Here is a 22,118-nt window from a genome sequence, read left to right on the forward strand (position 1 = left end):
GGACATCTCTAAGCGCTGTAAAATCTTTGTGCTTATATAGATTTTCTTGAAATTTGCTATGCTTTGTGGGAGTGCAGAGTAGGGTTAGTGATCCACCCATCCCCACCCCCTGTTGTGGTTGTTTGAACTGGGGTTCCAGATATATAAGCCCTGAAACAACAAAATTATTTTTCTAATAGTTTCTAGTGGGGTTTGCACAGAACTAGTGATCAATCTATTGCTGTGACGTGGGTCAGAGTGGTCTCTGTTGGTCAGTTTTACCCAAGTAGTGCATGGCAGCCACTAAGTTTTTAGGGGACCGAAATTGTGAATTTAAGTTCACTTTTTCACTTGCATAGATGGTGGATAGTACTCTGAACTGCACAAAATAGAAAAGAGATAGAAAATGAGACAGAAAATATAATGCCCCTCTATAAATCCATGGTATGCCCACAGCTTGCATACTGCTTGCAGTTCTGGAAACCTCATCTCAAAAAAGATATACACCTCTACCTCGATATATATAACGCTGTCCTCGGGAGTCAAAAAATCTTACCGCATTATAGGTGAAACTGCGTGATATTGAACTTGATTTGATTCACCAGAGTGCTCAGCCCCGTCCCCCCGCTTTACCGCGTTATAGCCGAATTCGTGTTTTATCAGGTCGCGGTATATCAAGGTAGAAGTGTGTTAGAAGTGGAAAAGGTACAGAGAAGGGCAATTTAAAATAATTAAGCTTATGGAACAGCTTCCATATGAGGAGAGATTAAAAAGAGTGGGACTGTTCAGCTTGGAAAAGAGATGATGGGTGGGAGAGGGGAATTAGAGAGGTCTATAAAATCATAATGGTGTGGAGAAAGTAATAGAGAAGTGCTATTTACCCCTTCACATAACACACAACTGGGGGATCACCTACTGAAATTAATAGCAGCAGGCTTAAAACAAACCATAAGGAAGTTCTTCACATAATGCAAGTTAACCTGTGGAACTTGTTGCCAGGGAATGATGTAAAGGCCAAAAGTATAAATGGGTTCAATGAAAGAGTTAGATAAATTGGCTGTGTTTGTGAGATGTGGAAATCTGTGTGTTGCACCTTCTGAAGCATGTGAGGCAAGAGAAGACCTGCATGTGTACCTGCAGGATGCATCACTTTTATGTGGAATGGTGTAGGTCACGTCAGGAGCAAGGCACAGGGCTTTTATTAAATGGCAGTTGTCAGTAGTGAGGTGGAATAGGAACGGGTTCCAATGATTTAATGATGGCTGCATGAAAGTGTAGGTTGAGATGGTATCCTGGGAGTAAATGTAAGGGAGTTGTAAAAGGCCATGAAGTGATTCTTAAATTGTACACGTGTGGTATTCTTTCTGGGAAAGTTGGCTGTATGGGTACACTTGGATCTGGAACCTCCTGAATCTTATAGTGCCAAGAGCCAGTGTGAGTATGTGCATATGGATATATTGCTTGAAGAGGGTAGAGGGCAGGTGGGGCAGACAACTCCTTTCCCCCCCCCCATTTCTCCCTTTTTTGTCCTTTAATAGTGTCAGATGGAATCCTGTGGCTGAGTGTGAATGAGTGGTTAAAAGAAGGTAAAGAGCTTGTATATTTCAGCAACTGTGAAGTTGGCAGAGTAAAAGTGTGTGTGCAAATAGGGTGGGGGGTGTTGAGGCATTGCGAAAGAAGGAAGAGTCATGGGTAACCTTAACTCTTCATTTCCTGGTTTACAGAAGTTTGAGTTTTGTTCAACTCAGTATATTGCAAGGGGACAGCATACTATCAAGCAACCTTAAATCTGCATTAACATAGTTTTTTCCCATAAAATATTCTTAATATCTAGCAAAATATATATAGTGTTTTTTGTTTTGTTTTTTTGTGGAGTCATGTATCATCTCTTCAGTGAGAGATTGTGGTGAGTTGGGGATACACATTGTATAACAACCATAGCTTCTGTATAGACAGGGTGTGGTGATTAGTCTAAAACATAAGGACACTGGCATATCTCTTATTGATGCAGAAATTGTAACAGAATGGTGGGTTATGCGAGCCAGGGAAGGTCTTTAATTTATTTGGGCTGTGACGTCTTTAGACTTCCCTATCTGACAGCACTTTTTTAGAGATTGTTGAGGGAATCCATACACTTACAGAGTGGGCCTAAAGCTATTTACCATTTTCTTTTCAATCTTTTAATAGACTTCATGTAAGAAACTGAATTAACTATCATGGGCTGTATAGAGCACAACATGTAAGGAAGACATGCCTAGAAGGTTAAATATCCGAAGTATCAGGAAGGTAGAGAGCTCACTTTTGTGATCTTTCCAGCCCAGCAAGGATTGCAGGTGTGGTAGTCTGGTTTTAATATTGTAGGGTGTCTAAAATGTCCTTCCCTTATCACTTTGAGGAGTTTTCCTAACAGGAAAATATGAAAAAAGCACTGCTTCATGAAAACACGTGTAAGTTAGATGGATAATCAAACCTCTCTCTTCTTTCTCTAGAAAACTGCCCTTCTATCTCTTCTTTTTTTTTTTAAGGTATGTTCTGTCCTCACTGGCCCATGCCTCTGACCCAGGGATCGGCAGCGTTTGGCCCGTGGCCCACCCAGGGTAAGCCTTCTGGCAGGCCGGGCTGGTTTGTTTACTTGCCGCTTCCACAGGTTTGGCCGATCGCAGCTCCCACTGGTCGTGATTCACCGCTCCAGGCAAATGAGGGCTGCAGGGAAGCAGTGTGGGACGAGGGATGTGCTGACTCCGTGCCAAACATTGCCGATCCCTGCTCTAACCTAGACGAAGTTGGCTTTTAGTTTGATTTCCTTTGCTTTAAAAAGGAAGCTTCAAATCTCTTTAGGACTGGGACTTTCATTAAAAAAGGGGCTGTTTGTGCCAAAAGTGTCCTTTTGAGAAGGAAACCATTGTCCTTAATGACTTAGCTGGGATTTTAAAGGTCCAAGCCAGCCTGAGTGTCTTCCTCTCAAAAGAACAGGGCAAAGCACTCGTTTAATGCCTTTTGGAAACTATAAAGATCAAGGCTCCCTGAAATAAGCAGTCTAAGCAGGGCCTGTCTTCTGTGTATAATACCTAGTGCTGTGGGGTCCTGGTCCATGACTAGAGCTCCTAGACGCAAGGAATAGGAATGTTTACAGTTATAAAAAGGGAATTTGTATTTTGTCATGCAGCCATACTACTTAGGCCAGTAGTGGTGGGCAACCTGCGGCGGGCTGCAAAACTGTTTGTTTATATCAACCATCTGCAGACACGGCCACCTGCAGCTCCCAATGGCTGTGATTTGCCATTCCCGGCCAATGGGAGCTGTGGGAAGTGGTGGCTGGCCTGTACTGCTTCCCGCAGCTCCCATTGGCCGGGAACGGTGAACCGCGGCCACTGGGATCTGCAGACGGTCAATGTAAACAAACTGTCTCATGGCGCACCAGCGGGTTACCCTGATGAGAACACAGCCTAAGTCAGTGGTGGGCAAGCTGTGGCCCAAGTTAATGAGCACTGGTCAATACCTCAAATAGAGCCTATCAAAAGCAGGGGTAGGGTTCTGTGGGAGAAACTGGAGATAATTCAGGAGATAGTGCTGTTGGAGAAAAGGCTGCTGAATCAGTATCCTATTGTCACATTAAAGAGCTATGCTAGAGAAGATGGGTAACATTTTCAAAAGCACCTAAGTGCCAAAGTCTCTCTTGAAAATGGGACTTGTTTTCTAAAGCACCGAGGAGACTAAGTCACTTAAGTTCTTTTTTCAAAAAAGACGTAGGCAACATTTTCCAAAGCACCTGTCATCTTTAATTACTGGGGGGAGGAGAAGTGGTAAGGTATCATTGCGAAGTTTCTCTTTAGGTGATAATGTTCTACTCTCTCTTAGGGCCTGATCCAGTAGTTCTCAACCTGTTTACTATTGTGGGCTGCATATGCAGCTCTTTATGTGGGCCGCATCCATGCAATATATAAACTACCCTACCTGCTGTGGCTGCCCAGTTGTGCACATGTCCCTTGACACCTGCTTCCAGATAGTAAGGGGCAGGGTTGACCCCACCCGCTGAGCCATGGGGGATCATAGCTGGAAGCCACTGAGGGACAAATTTCCACCCTGCACCAGCTCTCCCCCCAGAGACAGGACTTACAGGGCAGCATCCTGCTCTTGCTCTGAGCTTCGGGTCTGGACATGGCCAGCAAGGGGTGGGCAGGAAGGCACTGTCTGCTGCAGGCAGTCCAGGGTGCACTGCAGCCTGGAGCATGCTCATCTCAGCCCCAGAGGTGACACATAGCTGTGGCTAGTGGGAGGGCACGTGCCAGCCCCCCAGCCCTGCTGTTTCTATATATGCCTCTGGCATGGATGCTCAGAAGCAAGGAGACAGATCTCCCACTGGCAGTGGCACTCAGTCATCCCCTTCTCTTCCTCTACCCCATCCTCCTATCTCCTTCCTCTCCCAACTGTCCCCTTGCCGTGTCCCACTCCCTCATCTCTCTCTTTCCCCCGTCCCACTCTCCCATCCCCTATCCCTTTCTTTTCGCCCTTCCCCATCTCCTTCCCACCCCATCCTCTCTCGTCTCCCCACTGTCCCCTGCCCTGTCCCCTTCTCTTCCCCGTGCCCCCTCCCCTTCTCTTCCCCCTGCCCCATCCTCTTTCCTCTCCACACTGTCCCCTGCCCCATTTCTCCCATCCCCTTCTCTTCCCCTGCCCTATCCCATCTTTCTTCCTTCCCTACTGCCTTGCCCTAACATAGGCACTCGCTGTTGTACAGAAACAGGACCCAACGCACGTCAAGGAGGACAGTGACAGGCACTAGGACGCAGGAGGCAGCATCCCAGAGCTGCCACCCTCCACTGGGGAGAGGCGCCGAGTGAGCTGGCACAGTGTGGGAAGGACAGAACCTACGCTCCTCACCCCAAGAGGCTGAGCAGAGCAAGTCCTGCTCAGTACTCCCTATTTCTGTGAGAGGTGGGAGGGCAATGCCCCCCTAAACTATGCCTATGGCTGGCACAGGTTGATGACTCAGTGCCTTCCCCCGCATGTGGTAACTGAATACATGGCAACCCTACAATTTGTCCTAGGGAGGGAGGAAGCAGTAGGCTGCCACCATAGCTCCTGCCCCACCACAGAGAGCTACTTCACCTTTCCTGTGGCACTAGTGCTCCAGCCGGCTCCAGGGTCTACCCCTCAGCTGGCCCCACCCTCTGCCGGGACCGGCAAACTTTGAATTTTTTTTAACACACAGACGGGACTGGGCTGCAAGTGGCCCACGAGTTGAGAACCACTGGTCTGATTCAATGGCCATTGAAGTGATTGGGAGGATTTCCATTGGCTTCCGTGGACACTAGCAGGCCCTGTGTGATCTCTGAAGTTTTATTTGATACCAAATTCTTTGCCTGTCTGAAGCTGTAATGTTGTGATGTATTATCTCAGAGGTGGCTGCGTTTTTGGTAATGTGTGAAGCATCCGTGTTGTGTAAGCAGTATCGTTTGGGAGACTGTCTGCTCCTAATCTTAACTATGAAGTTTGCTTAGATACCATAATTAGTGCCTTTATAAGTGCATGTAATTTAAATGATTATTTGTAAATTCATTTGGCATGAGGGGCTGTATAAATGTAAGACACATTTTATTATTGATAATTACTAGGTATATTTAGTAGCTAGCTGAAAACGTGTTTCATTAAGGGTCAGGCATATATTAATTGTGGGTAAAAAGCACAGTTCTGAAGCCAGACTTCACTTTGATAATAAAAGGATGAAGCTTACTTTTTGTAAAGCTTACTTGTTGATAAATTTGGCAGTTAACAAAACTTCAGTCGTCTTAACTGTCTTCTGGGCTCCAGCTCCCAATAGTCAGGCTGTCTTGGAACTACATCAGTTGACTCTGGGGCTTGTTTGACTCAGGGTACATCTACACTATGGGATTATTCCAATTTTACATAAACCGGTTTTATAAAACAGATTGTATAAAGTCGAATGCGCGCGGCCACACTAAGCACATTAATTCAGCGGTGTGCGTCCATGGTCCGAGCCTAGTGTTGATTTCCGGAGCGTTGCACTGTGGGTAGCTATTCCGTAGCTATCCCATAGTTCCCGCAGTCTCCCCCGTCCCTTAGAATTCTGGGTTGAGAGCCCAGTGGTGATTGGGCAAAAATCATTGTCGCGGGTGGTTCTGGGTAAATGTCATCAGTCATTCCTTCCTCCAGGAAAGCAACGGCAGACAATCATTTCACGCCCTTTTTCCCTGGATTGCCCTGGCAGACGCCATAGCACGGCAACCATGGAACACGTTCAGCTTTTTTTTTTTTTTTTTTTTTTTTTACAGTCACCATATGTGTACTGGATGCCGCGGACAGAGGCGATACTCCAGCGCTACACAGCAGCATTCATTTGCTTTTGCATGATAGCAGAGATGGTTACCAGTCGTTCTGTACCGTCTGCTGCCAATGTAATTTGGCAATGAGATGACGGTTATCTGTCCTTCTGTGCTGTCTGCTGCTATCATGGGTGCCCCTGGCTGAGATCGGCCGCAGGTGCAAAAGCAAAACTGGGAATGACTCTCAGAGTCAATCCCTGCTTTATGGTTTCTAAAAAATAGTCAGTCCTGCCTAGAATATGGGGCAAATGTACTAGAGAAGCAGTGTATCAGAGAGTACAGCTGCTCTGTGTCAGATCCCACAGAAATGATGAACTACATGCCATTCACGGGGGGTGCTCCTGCAACAACCCCACCCGTTGCTTCCCTTCTCCCCCAACCTTCCTGGGCTACTGTGGCAGTGTCCCCCCCCATTTGTGTCATGAAGTAATAAAGAATGCAGGAATAAGAAACACTGAGTTTTTAGTGACATAAAATGAGGGGGAGGCAGCCTCCCAGTGCTATGATAGTCCAGGCAGGACATTAAGCAGTGTGGGGTAGAGGAGTCTAGCATCCCACTGCTATGATAGTCCAGGCAGTACAGAATCTTTTCTTTTCACATGAAAGGGAGGGGGCTGATTGAAGCTCAGCCCCCAGTTGCTATGGTGAAGACGGTTACCAGCTGTTCTGTACCATCTACTGGGAATGACCAGGAGTCATTCCTATTTTCACCCAGGCGCCCCCGGCCAGCCTCACCTAAAGCCAGCCAGGAGCACTCACAGGTTGATAAGAAGGACGGTTACCAGTCCTACTGCACCGTCTGCCACCGGGGAGGAGAGAGGAGCGGATACTTCTCTTCACTGCTGCAGCATCGCGTCTACCAGCAGCATTCAGTAGACATAGGGTGACATTGAAAGAAGTCAAGAAATGATTTCTTTCCCTTTTCTTTCACATGGGTTGGGGGAGTAAATTGACGAGCTGTTCCCTGAACCACGCCGGACAATGTGTTTGAACCTACAGGCATTGGGAGCTCAGCCAAGAATGCAAATACTTTTCAGAGACTGCTGGGGACTGTGGGATAGCTGGAGTCCTCAGTACCCCCTCCCTCCCTCCATGAGCGTCCATTTGAGTCTCTGGCTTCCCGTTACGCTTGTCACGCAGCACTGTGTAGACTGGAGATTTTTTTTTCAAACGCTTTGGCATTTCGTCTTCTGTAACGGAGCTTTGATAGAACAGATTTGTCTCCCCATACAGCAATCAGATTCAGTATCTCCCGTACGGTCCATGCTGGAGCTCTTTTTGGATTTGGGACTGCATTGCCACCCGTGCTGATCAGAGCTCCACGCTGGGCAAACAGGAAATGAAATTCAAAACTTCGCTGGGCTTTTCCTGTTTACCTGGCCACTGCATCCAAGCTGAGATTGCTGTCCAGAGCGGTCACAGTGGTGCACTGTGGGATATCGCCCGGAGGCCAATACCGTCGATTTGCGCCCACACTAACCCTAATCCGATATGGTAATACCGATTTTAGCGCTACTCCTCGTCGGGGAGGAGTACAGAAACCGATTTAAAGAGCCCTTTATATCGATATAAAGGGCCTCGTAGTGTGGACGGGTACAGCGTTAAATCAGTTTAACGCTGCTTAAATCGGTTTAAACGCGTAGTGTAGACCAGGCCTCAGAGGGCTGAGGCTGTGTAATGCTGGACTAGTCCCTAACTTGTTTTATTTTAAAAAAAACAACAAAATGATGTCCTTAGTTAGTGTAACTGGCTGTGGTATTTCAATAATTTATTTTAACACATGGTTGATGTGCACCAGTTTTATCCTCACTCCCTTCCCTGGACAACTACAGTTTTTGCTTTTAAAAAATTCACCACACCTCACTCTCCAAAACAAGTTTTCTCTTTCAGTTGTTTTAAACAGTGGTTAAAATCTCAGTTTCTGGTCTGGGAAAAAAAGCAGCCAGTAATCCCAATTGGCAGGGGAAGTTAAGTCAGCATGAATTTGTGTGCACGTGAAGCCCAGGACAGTGCTCATGTGCAATTTCATTCTACCCAGCATTTAGACAATTAGGGTTTCCCTGCCACAGGGCAGGGAAACTCTCAACCCTACAAATCAATGGCTGCAACAATTAATGTCTTTCATTATCAGTGGGACACAGTGAAAACACAGACTGTAACTTTTAAGCGGTCAGATTTTCAGTGTTTGACAAAGTTCCTTTTAAACTATATTTGTTTTGCAGTAGTTTTATCACTTGAAATGAATTCTAACCTTAGCAAGATTGCTTAGCATTTGATAATAGAATAGCATTGAGATCATGACACCTATGTACATGGAACTAATGATTTTCCTCTCTGTCTTTCTCTCTCTTCCCCCCGGCCCCCTTTTCCTCCTTCCACTCCCCCCCCCAATAGAGCTTTTCATCCTACTATAAAGGAGGATTTGAACAGAAAATGAGTAGACGAGAAGCTAGTCTTATTTTAGGCATAAGGTAGGTGTGCTGCATTAATACTGTTTTTGTTTTATCACCAGACTGAATGGAGAAATGTAAGGTGAAAGAATAGGGCTATATGGTGCTCACAGTTGTAACTCGTTAAAAAAAAAATTGTGTTGCATATGCCATTCTAAGACTGTAGTTTGGTTGAAAAAAAAATACAATAAAATGAGCAACCATGCAACTTTCGTCATGCCTTCAGGCCACTTACAGCAGGAGAGGGCAAATGCTGTAAATATAAATCAGAACAGCACATCCTGTGTGATCAACGTGATCATCTACTCTGATCTCACTACAAAATCAAGATATACAATACTGTGGATTGTATTAATGCATCAGTAATGCAGAAAGCAATTCCATTGAGTCTGTCATTTCAAATGTATGTGTAATCTCTCTTCACATCTTGTTTATTGTGGTTAAAGGAGTTGAGGATGCAATACAATGTATTAGGATGAATTTAAGGTTGAGTGTAGGCACGTGTAACTTCAGGGTAAAACACATTACAGAATATTGTGATTATCTCCAATACCAAGCATTACAAACCCAGGCAATTAAGAGTTAAGGTTACACTTAAACATGTTTTGGATTTCTTTTAACATATGGAAATGCACAACTAAGGCACCCAAACCACCTTTAATCTTCCCAATAGCAACTCCAGGAAGGGAGAAAAGTGTAGGGGGAGCCCTGAATGTCTTGAAAAATGGTTTAATCTAATCTAATCTGGGGCCACAAATGCTAAAATGTCTTAATCATAATTGCATGATTATTGCAGGAAGTCACTATAGGACAAAGTTAAGATTCTTTGGTTGCCTTAACTGTGCAGTTCCCAATGTTAACATGTTTGGATTTTTGTTTGTGTAACCTTAACATTAATTAGACTTTAATTACAGGAATGTTGTAATGATGCCTATCTAACCCTTCTTAATCCAGGCAACTGAGAGTTAAGGTTACATTTAAAGTTAATTACAACATTTCCGTAAGGGTCTTCAACTGATATGTCCCAAAATTGTTGTTCTTGATGTAATTTTTGTCTTGCAATTTCCTTAGGTTTTTAAAATAAGTATCTCACACATGCACACTAAACAAGAAACCCAAAGAGATTGGTACCATATGATATTTTGGGTGACTTGAAGAAATGCATTAGCAACCTTAAATTTAATTTTAATAAGTAATTTATGGGCAGATTCACTGGCACACCAGAGTAGTGCATTGCAGCTAGAGCTTACTGGTCCATTTAGATGGCTTTAAAGTTGGTTTGCTTTGACAGAACGGTTCATAGTGTCTGTCAATGTACTGGTGATTCTGGACCTTAATTTGCAGTTGAATTGTTGTTTCAGAGGTCTGTGTTAGAGAACAACTGCTGTGTAAAGGAGGGATGGGAGATCCCAGCCCCATAATTCCAATGTCTATGCACTTTAAAGGTATCCCTTATGCTCTGCTTGTTTCCCCAGTTAGTACTATCTTAGTGTGCAGTGGAGAAGAGGCAAGAACGCTGTCCTGTGGGGAGCCTTGTAAAGTACTGATGCCCCAGCCGGTATGTGGTCATGGAACCTTTACTTGTCCCAATTGTCACTTCTCCTTAATCTGCCAACAAGAATTTTGAATTAACTGCAATTCATTGACAGCCCTAACTCATGCGATTAACTAAAGAAAACTAATCACGATTAATTGCGGTTTTAATCGCACTGTTAAACAATAGAATACCAGCTGAAATTTATTAAATATTTGTTGTTTTTCTACATTTTTAAATATATTGATTTCATTTTCAATACAGTATACAAAGTAGACAGTGCTCACTTTATATTGTTTTTATTACAAATATTTGTACTGTAAAAATGTCAAACAAAAGAAATAGTATTTTTCAGTTCACTTCATACAGCTACTGTAGTGCAATCACTTTATGGTGAAAGTGCAACTTACAAATGTAGATTTTTTTTTTTTGTGTGTGTGACATAACTGCACTCCAAAACAAAGCAATGTAAAACTTTAGAGCTTACAGGTCCACTCAGTCCTACTTTTTGTTCAGTCAATCGCTAAGACAAACAAGTTTGTTTACATTTATGGGAGATAAGGCTGCCAGTTTCTTATTTACAGTGTCACTTGAAAGTGATAACAGGCGTTCACATGGCATTTTGTAGCCAGCACTGCAAGGTATCTACGTGTGATATGCTAAACGTTCATATCTCCCTTCATACTTTGGCCACCATTCCAGAGGATGCTTCCATGCTGATGATGATCATTAAAAAAATAATGCATGAATTAAATTTGTGGCTGAACTCCTTGGGGGAGAATTGTACATCTCCTACTCTGTTTACCCACATTCTGCCATATATTCCATGTTATAGCAGTCTTGGATGATGACCCAGCACATGTTCCTTTTAAGAACACTTTCACTGCAGATTTGACAAAACACTAAGAAGGTACCAATGTGATATTTCTAAAGATAGCTACATCACTCGACCCAAGGTTTAAGAATCTGAAGTACATTCCAAAATGGGACGAGATGTGAAACTTTGCTTTCAGAAGTCTTAAAAGACCAATACTCCAATGCAGGAACTACAGAACCTGAATCACCGAAAAGCAAATCAGCCTTCCTGGAGCCCCCCCAACGAGCCTCTATGTATCCACATACCCCCACACCTAGACACCTCACTGAACTGCCTGCAGTCAGGTTGTCCCACACAGAATCTTTTCACTTCACACCTGGATCCCCCCACACTGATATCCTCCACACTTGGATCCTGCTTGGTTGAGTCTGGCTGCCATGCACCTGGCGCAGAAGAGCAGGGTCCCAGGGTGTTTCTAGGGCAGGCCCTAGCCTTGTGCTGTGTCAAGGTCGGGTGCAGCCTCACCACTGAGTCCATATCCCCGGGATGGAGGAGCTGCAGAGTGATCTCCCACCTTTGTGCAGTTAGTGGCCAGTGTTCCCCACTGGCATGCTGGAGCCTCTGCATTTATTTATTGACAAATAAAACATGAAGAATTCTAAAATATTGTGTGGAGATTTTTTAATTTTTTGGCATAGAATGCCCTCAGGAGTAACATATGAATCTTTAGTGCATCTGGCAGATAAATATCTTGTGATGCCGGCTATGACAGTGCCATGCGAATGTCTATTCTCACTTTCAGATGATATTGTAAGGAAGAAGTGAGCAGCATTATTTCCTGTAAATGTAAACAAACTGAGCAATTGGCTGAACAAGAAGTAGGACTGAGTGGATTTATAGGCTCTAAAATTTTACATTGTTTTACTTTTGAATTCAGTAATTTTTTGTACATTTGTACACTTGTAAGTTCAACTTTATAATAAAGAGATTACTCTACAGTACACCTCTACCTTGATATAATGCGACCCAATATAACACGAATTCGGATATAATGCGGGGGCAGGGCTGCGCACTCTGGTGGATCAAAGCAAGTGTGATATAATGCGTTTTCACCTATAACGCGATAAGATTCTTTTTGGCTCCCAAGGACAGTGTTATATCGAGGTAGAGGTGTACTTGTATTAGGTGAATTGAAAAATACTGTTACTTTTGGTTTTTACAGTACAAATATTTGTAATAAATAAATAAAAAGTGAGCAGTGTACACTTTGTAGTCTGGGTTGTAATTAATATATTGGAATTGGAAAAGGTTCAAAAAAGGGCAACAGAAATTATTAGGGGTGTGGAGTGGCTTCTGTATGAGGAGAGATAATAAGACTGGGACTTTTCAGCCTGGAAAAGAGACAGCTGAGGGGAGATATGATTGAGGTCTATAAAATCATGACTGGTGTAGAGAAAGTAGATAAGGAAGTGTTGTTTGTTCCTTCTCATAACACAAGAAGTAGGGGTCACCAAATGAAATTAATAGGCAGCGAGTTTAAAAAAAATAAAAGGAAGCATTTCTTCACACAATGCACCGTCAACCTGTGGAACTCCTTGCCAGAGGATGTTGTTAAGGCCAAGACCATAATAGGGTTCAAAAAAGAACAAGATAAATTCATGGAGGATAGGTCCATCAAGATGGGCAGGAATAGTGTCCCTAGCCTCTGTTTGCCAGAAGCTGGGAATGAGTGACAGGGGATGGATCACTTGATTAGTACCTGTTCTGTTCATACCCTCTGGGGCACCTGGCACTGGCCACTCTCAGAAGACAGGATACTGGGCTAGATGGACCTTTGGTCTGACCCAGTAGGGCCAGACTTATGTTCTTAATATATTTGAAAATGTAGAAAATATCCCAAACTACATGAATAAATAGTATTCTATTATTGTTTAACAGTGCGATAAATTTTTTACAATTAATTGCGATTTTTTCAAATCATTTGATAGCCTTATTTTGAAAGTGTCCAGTTTTCCTCATAGCACTGACTCATTATAACTAATCAAAATGATGCATGCAAATTAGCTGTAGAGAAACGGTTGTGATTTGTTGAGTTATTTCTGTCACAAAGCCCCACTTACAAGTTAACTGAACTGTTAACTGGACCTTGTGTGTAGCTTTTATAAATCTAACAATTAGATACAACACTCATTATTAATATAGCTTAAATGCAACCTAATTTCTTCTAACGTAATTTATGTACAAGATTTCAACAAAAATTAACTCAATGGATAATCTGAAGAGTCTGTTGTTCCATTACTAAAATCATTTGGGACAAACACTGACAGATGCTAAATTTCTTAGAGGCTAATTTTAATGAATTTTTAGCTTACACTAATTATTAGACTTGTAAATTCTCAGAAAATCCATTCTGTGCCCCCAAAATAAATAAATAAATTTGTGGAGGCTGTGTACGTAAAACAGGATTAATCTGTACTTTAAATGCAAAATGGAACTCAGCATTAACTATGGAGCAGTAACTGGTGTCTCCATAATCAGGGAAGAAAAATGATCTTATGATTCCCTATTCTGTGGCATAAAATTTCTGTGACTTTTGGCAAATTATTTTAATCTCTGTCCCTCATCTTTGTCATCTGTGAAAAAGGAAACCCTTAGTTCCCAATGGTTCTGGGGCTTAATTCAATTTTGAGATTTATGGGAAAGGCATTATAAGTGAAGTATTATTATGGCAGGCTCTGTTAGCTGAGGTAACATGTGCTGTAGCAAAGGTAACAAGACTTAAATCATAAACCTTTATTTTCAGTAGTTCGTAACTTTGTGCTCTCATCTGCAGCTATGATAGTTTTTAGTATCTGTGGCCCAATCCTGCAAATACCACAATTGAATGGGACTACATATGTAAGTAAAAGTTACTCATGCATATTTGTAGGATTGGGCCTTTAATTATTTAGCAGCATCGCTAATGTCTGCATAGACAGTTTTCAAATTTAAAAAAGTCTGGGTAGATAGCTTTAACTGACTCTGCATTTAAATATAGTGCCACAAGAGGAGATTGCTCAGGAGGACCAGGGAGTAAAGGGAGTGCCAGTACAAGCAGACTTGGTAAAGTGCATCTGGCCCATCAGGCTTCTTCCCACTGCAGGAGAAGGGTGTCTTGCAAATTTGACTAGCCCAAAAACTCTGGATTATTTTTTAAAAGGAGATTAACGTACGCAACCAATTAATGTAATTTGCTCAGAAGTTAGGAAATGCAAAAGCTACAGCCTGATGCACACCCTTATCAGTGCCTCTTTTTATTATTTATGTAATGCCTAACACATACTAGTGCTTTAGAGAATAAATACAAACAAATGGTTCCAGCCTCAGAATGTAATTGAATTTAGAAGTGATATGACCTTCTTCTTTAGTGTATGCACAAGGTGCTTGGGTGGCGTGTGACCAGGATTCATCACTGAATTTGGTCTGGTGGTTGGATCATTAGCTTCCCCGGCTCAGGCCGAGTACTGATGAAGAGTGTGACATGAATGCTGATCCATGTGCCCCAGTGATATGATGATACACATAAAGAAATACAACGGTTACAGTACTAAGATCACTGCTTACTCTAGTTTTTGTATGTGCATATTTTGATGGTTCTGTGAGAGTTTAGGACTTTAAAACGGACTCATTTCTTGTGGGTGTTGCTTATTACATACATTGTTATGTATAAATATTTTGATAGTGTTAAATATATGATGACATCTCAAATGTCATTTTCCAATGGTCTTAGATAGTCTGCACATGTAGCATCTTGTAGTACTCTTTGTGCTGCTTTTGTATATGCTGGAGAACAGTACAATAGAATCTCAGAGTTATCAACACTAGAATTACGAACTGACTCGCATTCTCTCTCACACTCACACTCACACTCACACACACACTCTTTCTTTCCTTCCCCATCATCACTACCTCAAGTTGGGGAGCCTCTGCTCCATATGGAGAGAAGGGGAATAGATTGCTGGGGCCAGAGGGTGGTTTGGGAAAGCCTAGCCTGGCTCTCTCCTCATCACCTTGGGAGGTGAGGGAACTCTTGTCTCTAGGTGATGCCCATGAGGAGGGAAATTGGACAAATAAAAGGCACTTCTCTAATCCAAAGGTGTTCCCCTTGCCAAATAGCAAAAGCCTGCTGCAAACAATGGAGTTGTGAGAGCTTTTCAAAGAGAAGTGCACAAGAACCTTGTATAATGGAAAATGTTAAGGAATCTAAATATAGTAGATGCTACCAGCTCCCCCTGTATTACGCAAGCGTCCTGAACTTTCTGTATTTACAGAATAAGTCCAATGAGAATTGTAAGTTAGCTAGTTCTAGATGAGAGAAACTCAAAATGTATATACTGTTTTCTCTACAAGACAACTTACCAGATAAAATAAAGATTTTTTTTTCTCCAAAGGAAATCTTTATATTGTTTTAATATATGGTATGTAAATAGTGACAAAAGTATTGATGTTAGCTAGAAAAATTACATAGTATACAAATCAATAAAAATGAGTATGAAATAATAAAAATATAGCAAGAATATACAGTAGAATCTAAGATTGTAGAAAAATGGTAAGATGTTGCATTACAGAAGTAGTACAGTAGGTTGCATAATCAATGCATATACATGGGGCAAAGTTTAGGTTGTGTATTCAACCTTCAAGAGTGTTTATACTCTGAAAAATGACTGGAAAATAGCATCACGTTACTCCACAGATCTGTTCCTATGTGCATCCAGAGACATCTGGCTGACCATATCTACAAGACCATCAGTTACCCCGTGTAACCTTGCTGAAGGTAATGAGTAAGGTGGCACTAATGAAACAGGCTTTGCAGTGTAACTTGCAGTGTAGAACCTTTTTTACTGGTAATGTTGAAGAAAGGGTTTTGAGTTTGCAGGATTAGTGACATCTGGTTAAACTAAGCAAACTTGATGTTACATGCCATTTTTTCAGTCATTTTTCATAGCAGAACTGCACTACTTAACAATACATTAATACTCATTTTGGATTCTAATAGTACTTTGCACTTAGTGCCCTTTAGCAATGTAGGTCTGAAATCCCCTGACAAAGGTGGGCAAACATCATTGTCCCTATGAGAACTACACCTGTGGAGTAACTGGAGTATATAGATTGTTTGTTTCTTGTCCCAGGTTACACAGTGAGTTGCAGTACTGGGAACAGAACTCAGTTAAACTTGGTTCTAACTGTGTGCTCAATCCACTAGATTACAGCAGCCTATTTATTAACAGCTTTATGGTTGAAATAATGGTGAATTGTGATCTTTAACAGTTTGGTATAAAAATTATTTGAAATATAAATACTCTCATTTCTCAATTATTATGTAATTTTCAGGGCCTCTGACCACCTAATTTTTATTTCCATTGCTTTTTGCTCTCTAGTGCAGTTCTGTGCACCACTTCTGCAACATATGTAGGCTTTGATTTTTCCTGTGATTGAAGAGGAACAATTACAATTATATTTAGAGGAGTCTGCCACAAGAATATAGTTAGGCTGAGACCTGACATTCCTGCACAGATAGTGGAGTTAGGTTCTTGGAGCCTTCGACTAAAAAGGAGGCCAAGGGGGTGGAAGTATGCATTAGCCTCCGCTCTTGGAGCCTTAGGCGAAAAAGAAAAGGCGAGGGCAGTATGTATTCGCCTTCTATGGTGCAATTTTGTACTGCTAAAGAGTGTTACCCCATAACATTCTTTAGTGGAGTGACAAATGCTGCCTTCCTCTGGCTTCTCTTGAAGTGGTAAATGCTGCTGCAAATGGTGGCTACATTTTAAAAAAACCTAAACCATACAGATTCAAATAGAAATGTTCCTCTGCACACCAAAAGGAACTCTGCTACTGTGCTGGCACAATGCTTCCATAAGTGACTATTTGCTGGTAAGATACACACTTAATTTAGTTGAAGTACATAGTTTATCTTCCTGTCATTGAAAGGAGCAGCTTTATGTGGCATTTGTAAATTGACATGTCCCTGAGTGTAAAAGACTGAACAGCTTTGGAAAACAAAAAATGCAGAGTTTTCTAATCTCACCAGAATGAGGAATTATTTAATATTGCCATATTTTAATAATACGCTATACAGATTCATAGTTACAACAAATATTAGATATTTTGTCATTGGTCATAAATAACCATTTTCCGGGAAAAGGATCATTTTTCCCTGTTCACTGGTGGAAAAAACAGTTACATCTGTGTAAGGCTTTCTCTGTAATGAAAAGTTATATTAGCATAGCTACCATCGATCAGGGGTGTGAGGGAAGAGGGCTTCTGTTGACCTAGCTAATGCCATTCTGGGAGGTGATGTTCCTAAGCTGACAGAAAACCCGCTTCTGTCAGTGCAATCTGGCATAGCTATGCTGACATAATTGTGTGGATACAGTCTCTGTAGTATGTGTGGCAGGAACTGTTGAGTTTTGAAACAGAGAAAAGCTATCAGTATTCTTGCATTATACTGGCTTTAAAAAAAAGTGCACTTCCTTAAATGTCTTAAAAGGCAGATTAAAATGTTATATGCCAAAAGGTGTAATTGTGTGTTTTGTCCACAAGATGGTGAAAACCTCTAGTTTTTAAATTGTCTGAAATCTGTGCAAATTGATCATTTACAATCTGAATTTGACACTATGGTAAGCACTTTAATTTATTTTTACAGTCCGTCTGCTGACAAGGCCAAGATTAGAACAGCTCATAGGAGAATCATGATTTTGAATCACCCTGATAAAGGTACACTCTTATTTTCATTAATATTGGGTGGAAAGAGCATACTATGAGCTCCTTTCAATTTACTTAGACTGGTTGTAGCTAGCCATTTATGTAATTCATGAAATTATGTGCTGTATATTTAGTAGTGAGACTTAAGCTTTTATATGTTGTTGTTTTCTCTAATAAATAAAGAAGACTGAAAGCCAAGTTCCATGTGCCACAGTAGCTCTAGGTTACTCTGCTGCCTTTTGAGTTCATTTTCTAGATCAGCACTTCACTAGTTGTTAGTGTTCCAGGAGCTTTGAAGAAGGGAAAACACTAGCCATGAAGTTCCCACTTACATTACATAAAAATGCTTGAACTGGGTTTTTTCTGGCCATAAATATATGAGCACACAAGTCTCTGATGGACATGTGCTATAATCACTAAATGTATCAGATTCAGGATTTGTTAAACCCATCTTGGAAAACTGTAAAGCTGGGCACAGTTGCTTTAATTGGCCAGGTTTTTAATGTAAATTTATCTTACAGAAGGGCTTATTATTATAACTTTAACTAAACTACAGCTGCTTGAGAAAGAGAGCCCATATGTTCATTCCTGTTTCTACTTTTCAGTAACAGATGGTAGAATTGCACTGTATTTCAAAAGTCAAAAGGGGAAAGTGATATTTTTTATTTCTTTTTGACAGATTTGCAGGATTATTTTTTTTCCTAACCATCCATAATAAATAGATAACTGACCTCTAGCAAATATAAGGTGTTGAATAAGCACTTTTCTTTTACCTGCCTTATCTTGTTGGATTGCTAATGGCTTAACAGTCCTGCTTAGATGTTATCTGTCATTCTGCTTTTTAATTTGTTTTTCTATAAAGCGAGTATATGCTGTACTCTGAAAATAGGAAAGGAATTCTCTATTGTATTTGTAATATATTATGGTGGTCAGAGCTACAGTTTAGTGTACAGTATGTTAAAAGTTTAGATTAACAAACATTATCATTTGTATTGCTGTGGCATTCAGAGATCCTCATCAGGATCTTGGTTCCTTTTAGCTGGGTGCTGTAGCAACATATTAAGACAATCCCTGTTCTGAAGATACTATACACTAAAGTCTCTCACTCCCACAATTGATAGCATCTGAGCCGACAGTTGCGCTTGCCTGGAGCTCTGTAGACTTCAACAGGGCATTGTGTAGACTCAGCAGCCCACCTGTGCACTACCAATTGCAGAATTGGGGCCATAGGTCCTAATCCTGCATCCACCCAGACAGGCCCATATACCCACGTAGAGCTTCTTTGACTTCATTAGGGCTCTGTCCATGTGGCTCCAGTGGCAGGGTCGAAGTCTAAGACAATACACAACTGTAGCAGATAATTGAAGTTAGTGGGAAAAGGGCAACAATGGAAACTGATTAAAACTACAGTTATGTAGGCTATTTATGAGAGAACTACGGGGTCTGAAGACACAATTTTAAATAAATGTTTTTAGAGAAATAATATGCATAACGAAAGCCACAAAAATTGTTGCACTGAGAATCGAAACTTAAATTACAAATAATTGAATTGCATGATACCAGTTTCTCTCATTAGAAGGCAACGAAATAGGTTGTACACTTAATGATGTAAATGTAGCAAAAAATGCTTCTAGCAAATTTAACTATTTTGAGAGAATTCACTTTTGGTATTTAAACAGTGTATAGTTAATATTTCTCTAGCTTGTATTGCGTTTTGCAGTTTATCATTTTATTTTTCATTCCTCTGCTCTCAAAGGGGAATAGACAAGCTACATTCAATTCGGTAATCTCCACTCCTTACTAAAACCCCAGTCATCAGAAAAACTTTACATATGTATTGGTAGGCATTCTTTCCTGTTGGGCCCCCCTGCCCCAAACACACACAACACAGCACACACTTAAAAAATATGGACTTCACTCAGTTGTCTCTGTATTAGATGTGGGAATAGGGTTGCCAACTGTCTAATCACAAACCCAAATGCCCTTGCCTTGCCCTGCCCCTTCTCTGAGACCCTGCCCTGTCGCTCCATCCCCCCTCCCTCCATTGATTACTCTGCCCTACCCTCACTCTCTTTAACTGGGCTGGGGTAGGATGTTGGTGTGCAGGAGGGGGTGTGGGCTCTGTGGGGTGGGACTGAGGGGTTTGGAATGTGAGAGGGGGCTCAGGGCTGAGCCCTGGGGCAGGGGGTTGGGGTGCAGGAGGGGGTGAGGGGTGTGGGCTCTGGAAGGGAGTTTTGGTGCAGGAGGGGGCTCTGGGCTGCGGTAGGGGGTTGGGGTGCAGGAGGCGGTGCGGGGTGCAGGCTCCGGCCTGGAAGCGCTTCCTTTGGGTGGCTCCTGGGCATCGTCGTAGCAGGGCTAAGGAGGCCACAGACACGTGCCATCAGCTTTAGGGAGCAGCGCAGAGCCAGGGCAGACAGGGAGCCTAACTTAGCCCTGCTGGCGCCGCCAGACTTCAGCACCTAAAATCTCCTGGTTTGGCTTCAGTAGCCTCCAAGAGATAGGGTGTGATTCTGAGAGACTCCTAGTGAAACCAGTAGAGTTGGCAACCCTATCTGGGAATGAGTTAGAAGTGGTTTAGACTCCTGATCTAAAAGTCACAGTGAAGTCCTCCAGTCTTGGAAGCCCCATTTCCTTCTGTTGCCAGGCATCTAGAACTGATACTTATCCTTTCTGTGTCCTTAAATTTTATTCATAATTTTTCATTCATCAGAACAGATGCTTAGGAAAGGATTGTTCAGGGCACAGTGATGTTTCAGCCACATTTTAGTGTACAAAGATAGAGGTGTGTTCTAGTGAGTGATGAGCTACTGATACAGACCTTATGATGTTTTTGGTGACCGTAGGCAGATGGTTGGCACGCAATGGGAGAGTGTAAAAAACAAACACAAAGACCACTGAACTGTAATCAGATTGTTAGATGGAGCGTAAAGCAATGACACTGTTCAGGACCAGAAGTTAGGAGGCGTACCGTGTTTAAATAGCTTTAATGTGACATTTTTTGGCTGGTATTTCTGTGTGTCTCAATCTAGAATGGAATAGGCTTGGTGTATGTTCTTAATGATTCTGTATCAAATTTGCTAATAACATTTTGCCTCTGACAATTTCCACGTGGGGGGAATCCTAGCTGTTCTCATGAGATGAACTGTTCAGGGTAGCTGACCTTGCTTAATAGATGCAGGAACAATGCATTCAGTCTAAATCTTGCAGGTAAATGCCAGTATAAGATGATTTCGGAGAATAGTTTTAGACTTTTCATGAGGACTTCACTTTGATAGGAAATTGCTGCTCTGCATTATTTTTCACAGTGATTAAGATTTTATTGCATGTTTGTTCTGTTTATTTATCCACTAGTTAAATTTATCTCTGACACATAAGTTTATGAACGATTTTTTTGAAGGGGGAGGAAACTAATAAACCACATCCCCAGTAATTAAAGGGATGCTCTACGTTAAATGGTTTTGTATTTCATATTGATATAAATCTATTTTTTCTCCCTTTTTTCAGGTGGATCTCCCTACTTAGCAACAAAAATAAACGAAGCAAAAGATTTATTAGAATCCAGCACCAAAAATTAATGTCCAAGGACTTCTGTGATAGAACTTTTTTATACATGCCTTTCTACTGGAAATCCTGTAGATATATTGTGCAATAGCTACGTGCTGCTCTATATAGCTGCATAACACTGGATCAAATAGTCAGTTGTCTGTCTTCATTATTAAAGAGCTAAGACTATTTAAAAAGCAAACTGATACGTTTTACAAAAGTCTCATTTCTAGTATACTTTTTCCCTCAATCTGTTTTGACTGTAAGCTTTGAAGCTGGTTCTTCATTGACTGTTCTTAAAAAAATGATTTATTACAGGTTTGTTCAATAGGGCTGGACTTCTGGAACTTATATTTTTTTAAATTGAAACATTTGTCTGTATTATAGGCTTTATTTATTTATTTTGATAATGGTGAAGCTGTATAGTGCTGTCACTTGAAGTGGCGCTAGAAGGTAAAACTGGAAGGCTTGCCCCATGTTGGATTCCTTTCTTCTGAAATATTGGGATTTGCAGCATAGATGCTGTTTCAAAGCTGCTGGTTGGGACAAAATGACTTGAAGATTACGCCAAAATGCTGGTTTCCTTATCTCTGTATTTGAGGGATGTAGAAGTATAAAGGAGAATATCAGCCTGAATTTTTTTTTTAAGGTGCTTAGACCTTTTCCATGTTAAGACAGCTTTGAGAAAGATAGCTTTCCTTAAAATCACT

At 41.6% G+C, this 22,118-nt stretch overlaps 1 protein-coding gene across 1 annotated transcript in view; it reads left to right on the plus strand.

Annotated features, from left to right (window-relative positions):
• Positions 1–21,614, plus strand: part of DNAJC15 (DnaJ heat shock protein family (Hsp40) member C15) — a 50,542-nt gene extending 28,928 nt beyond the window's left edge. Inside the window, exons 4-6 of the mRNA XM_050951956.1 lie at positions 8,718–8,794; positions 17,807–17,877; positions 21,370–21,614. Coding sequence (XP_050807913.1) covers positions 8,718–8,794; positions 17,807–17,877; positions 21,370–21,440 — 219 coding nt within the window. The 3' untranslated portion in view covers positions 21,441–21,614. The remainder of the gene's footprint in view (positions 1–8,717; positions 8,795–17,806; positions 17,878–21,369) is intronic.
• Positions 21,615–22,118: the final 504 nt, after the last annotated feature.

This window comes from Gopherus flavomarginatus, chromosome 1 (assembly GCF_025201925.1).
Source record: "Gopherus flavomarginatus isolate rGopFla2 chromosome 1, rGopFla2.mat.asm, whole genome shotgun sequence".
NCBI classification, from domain to species: domain Eukaryota; kingdom Metazoa; phylum Chordata; order Testudines; family Testudinidae; genus Gopherus; species Gopherus flavomarginatus.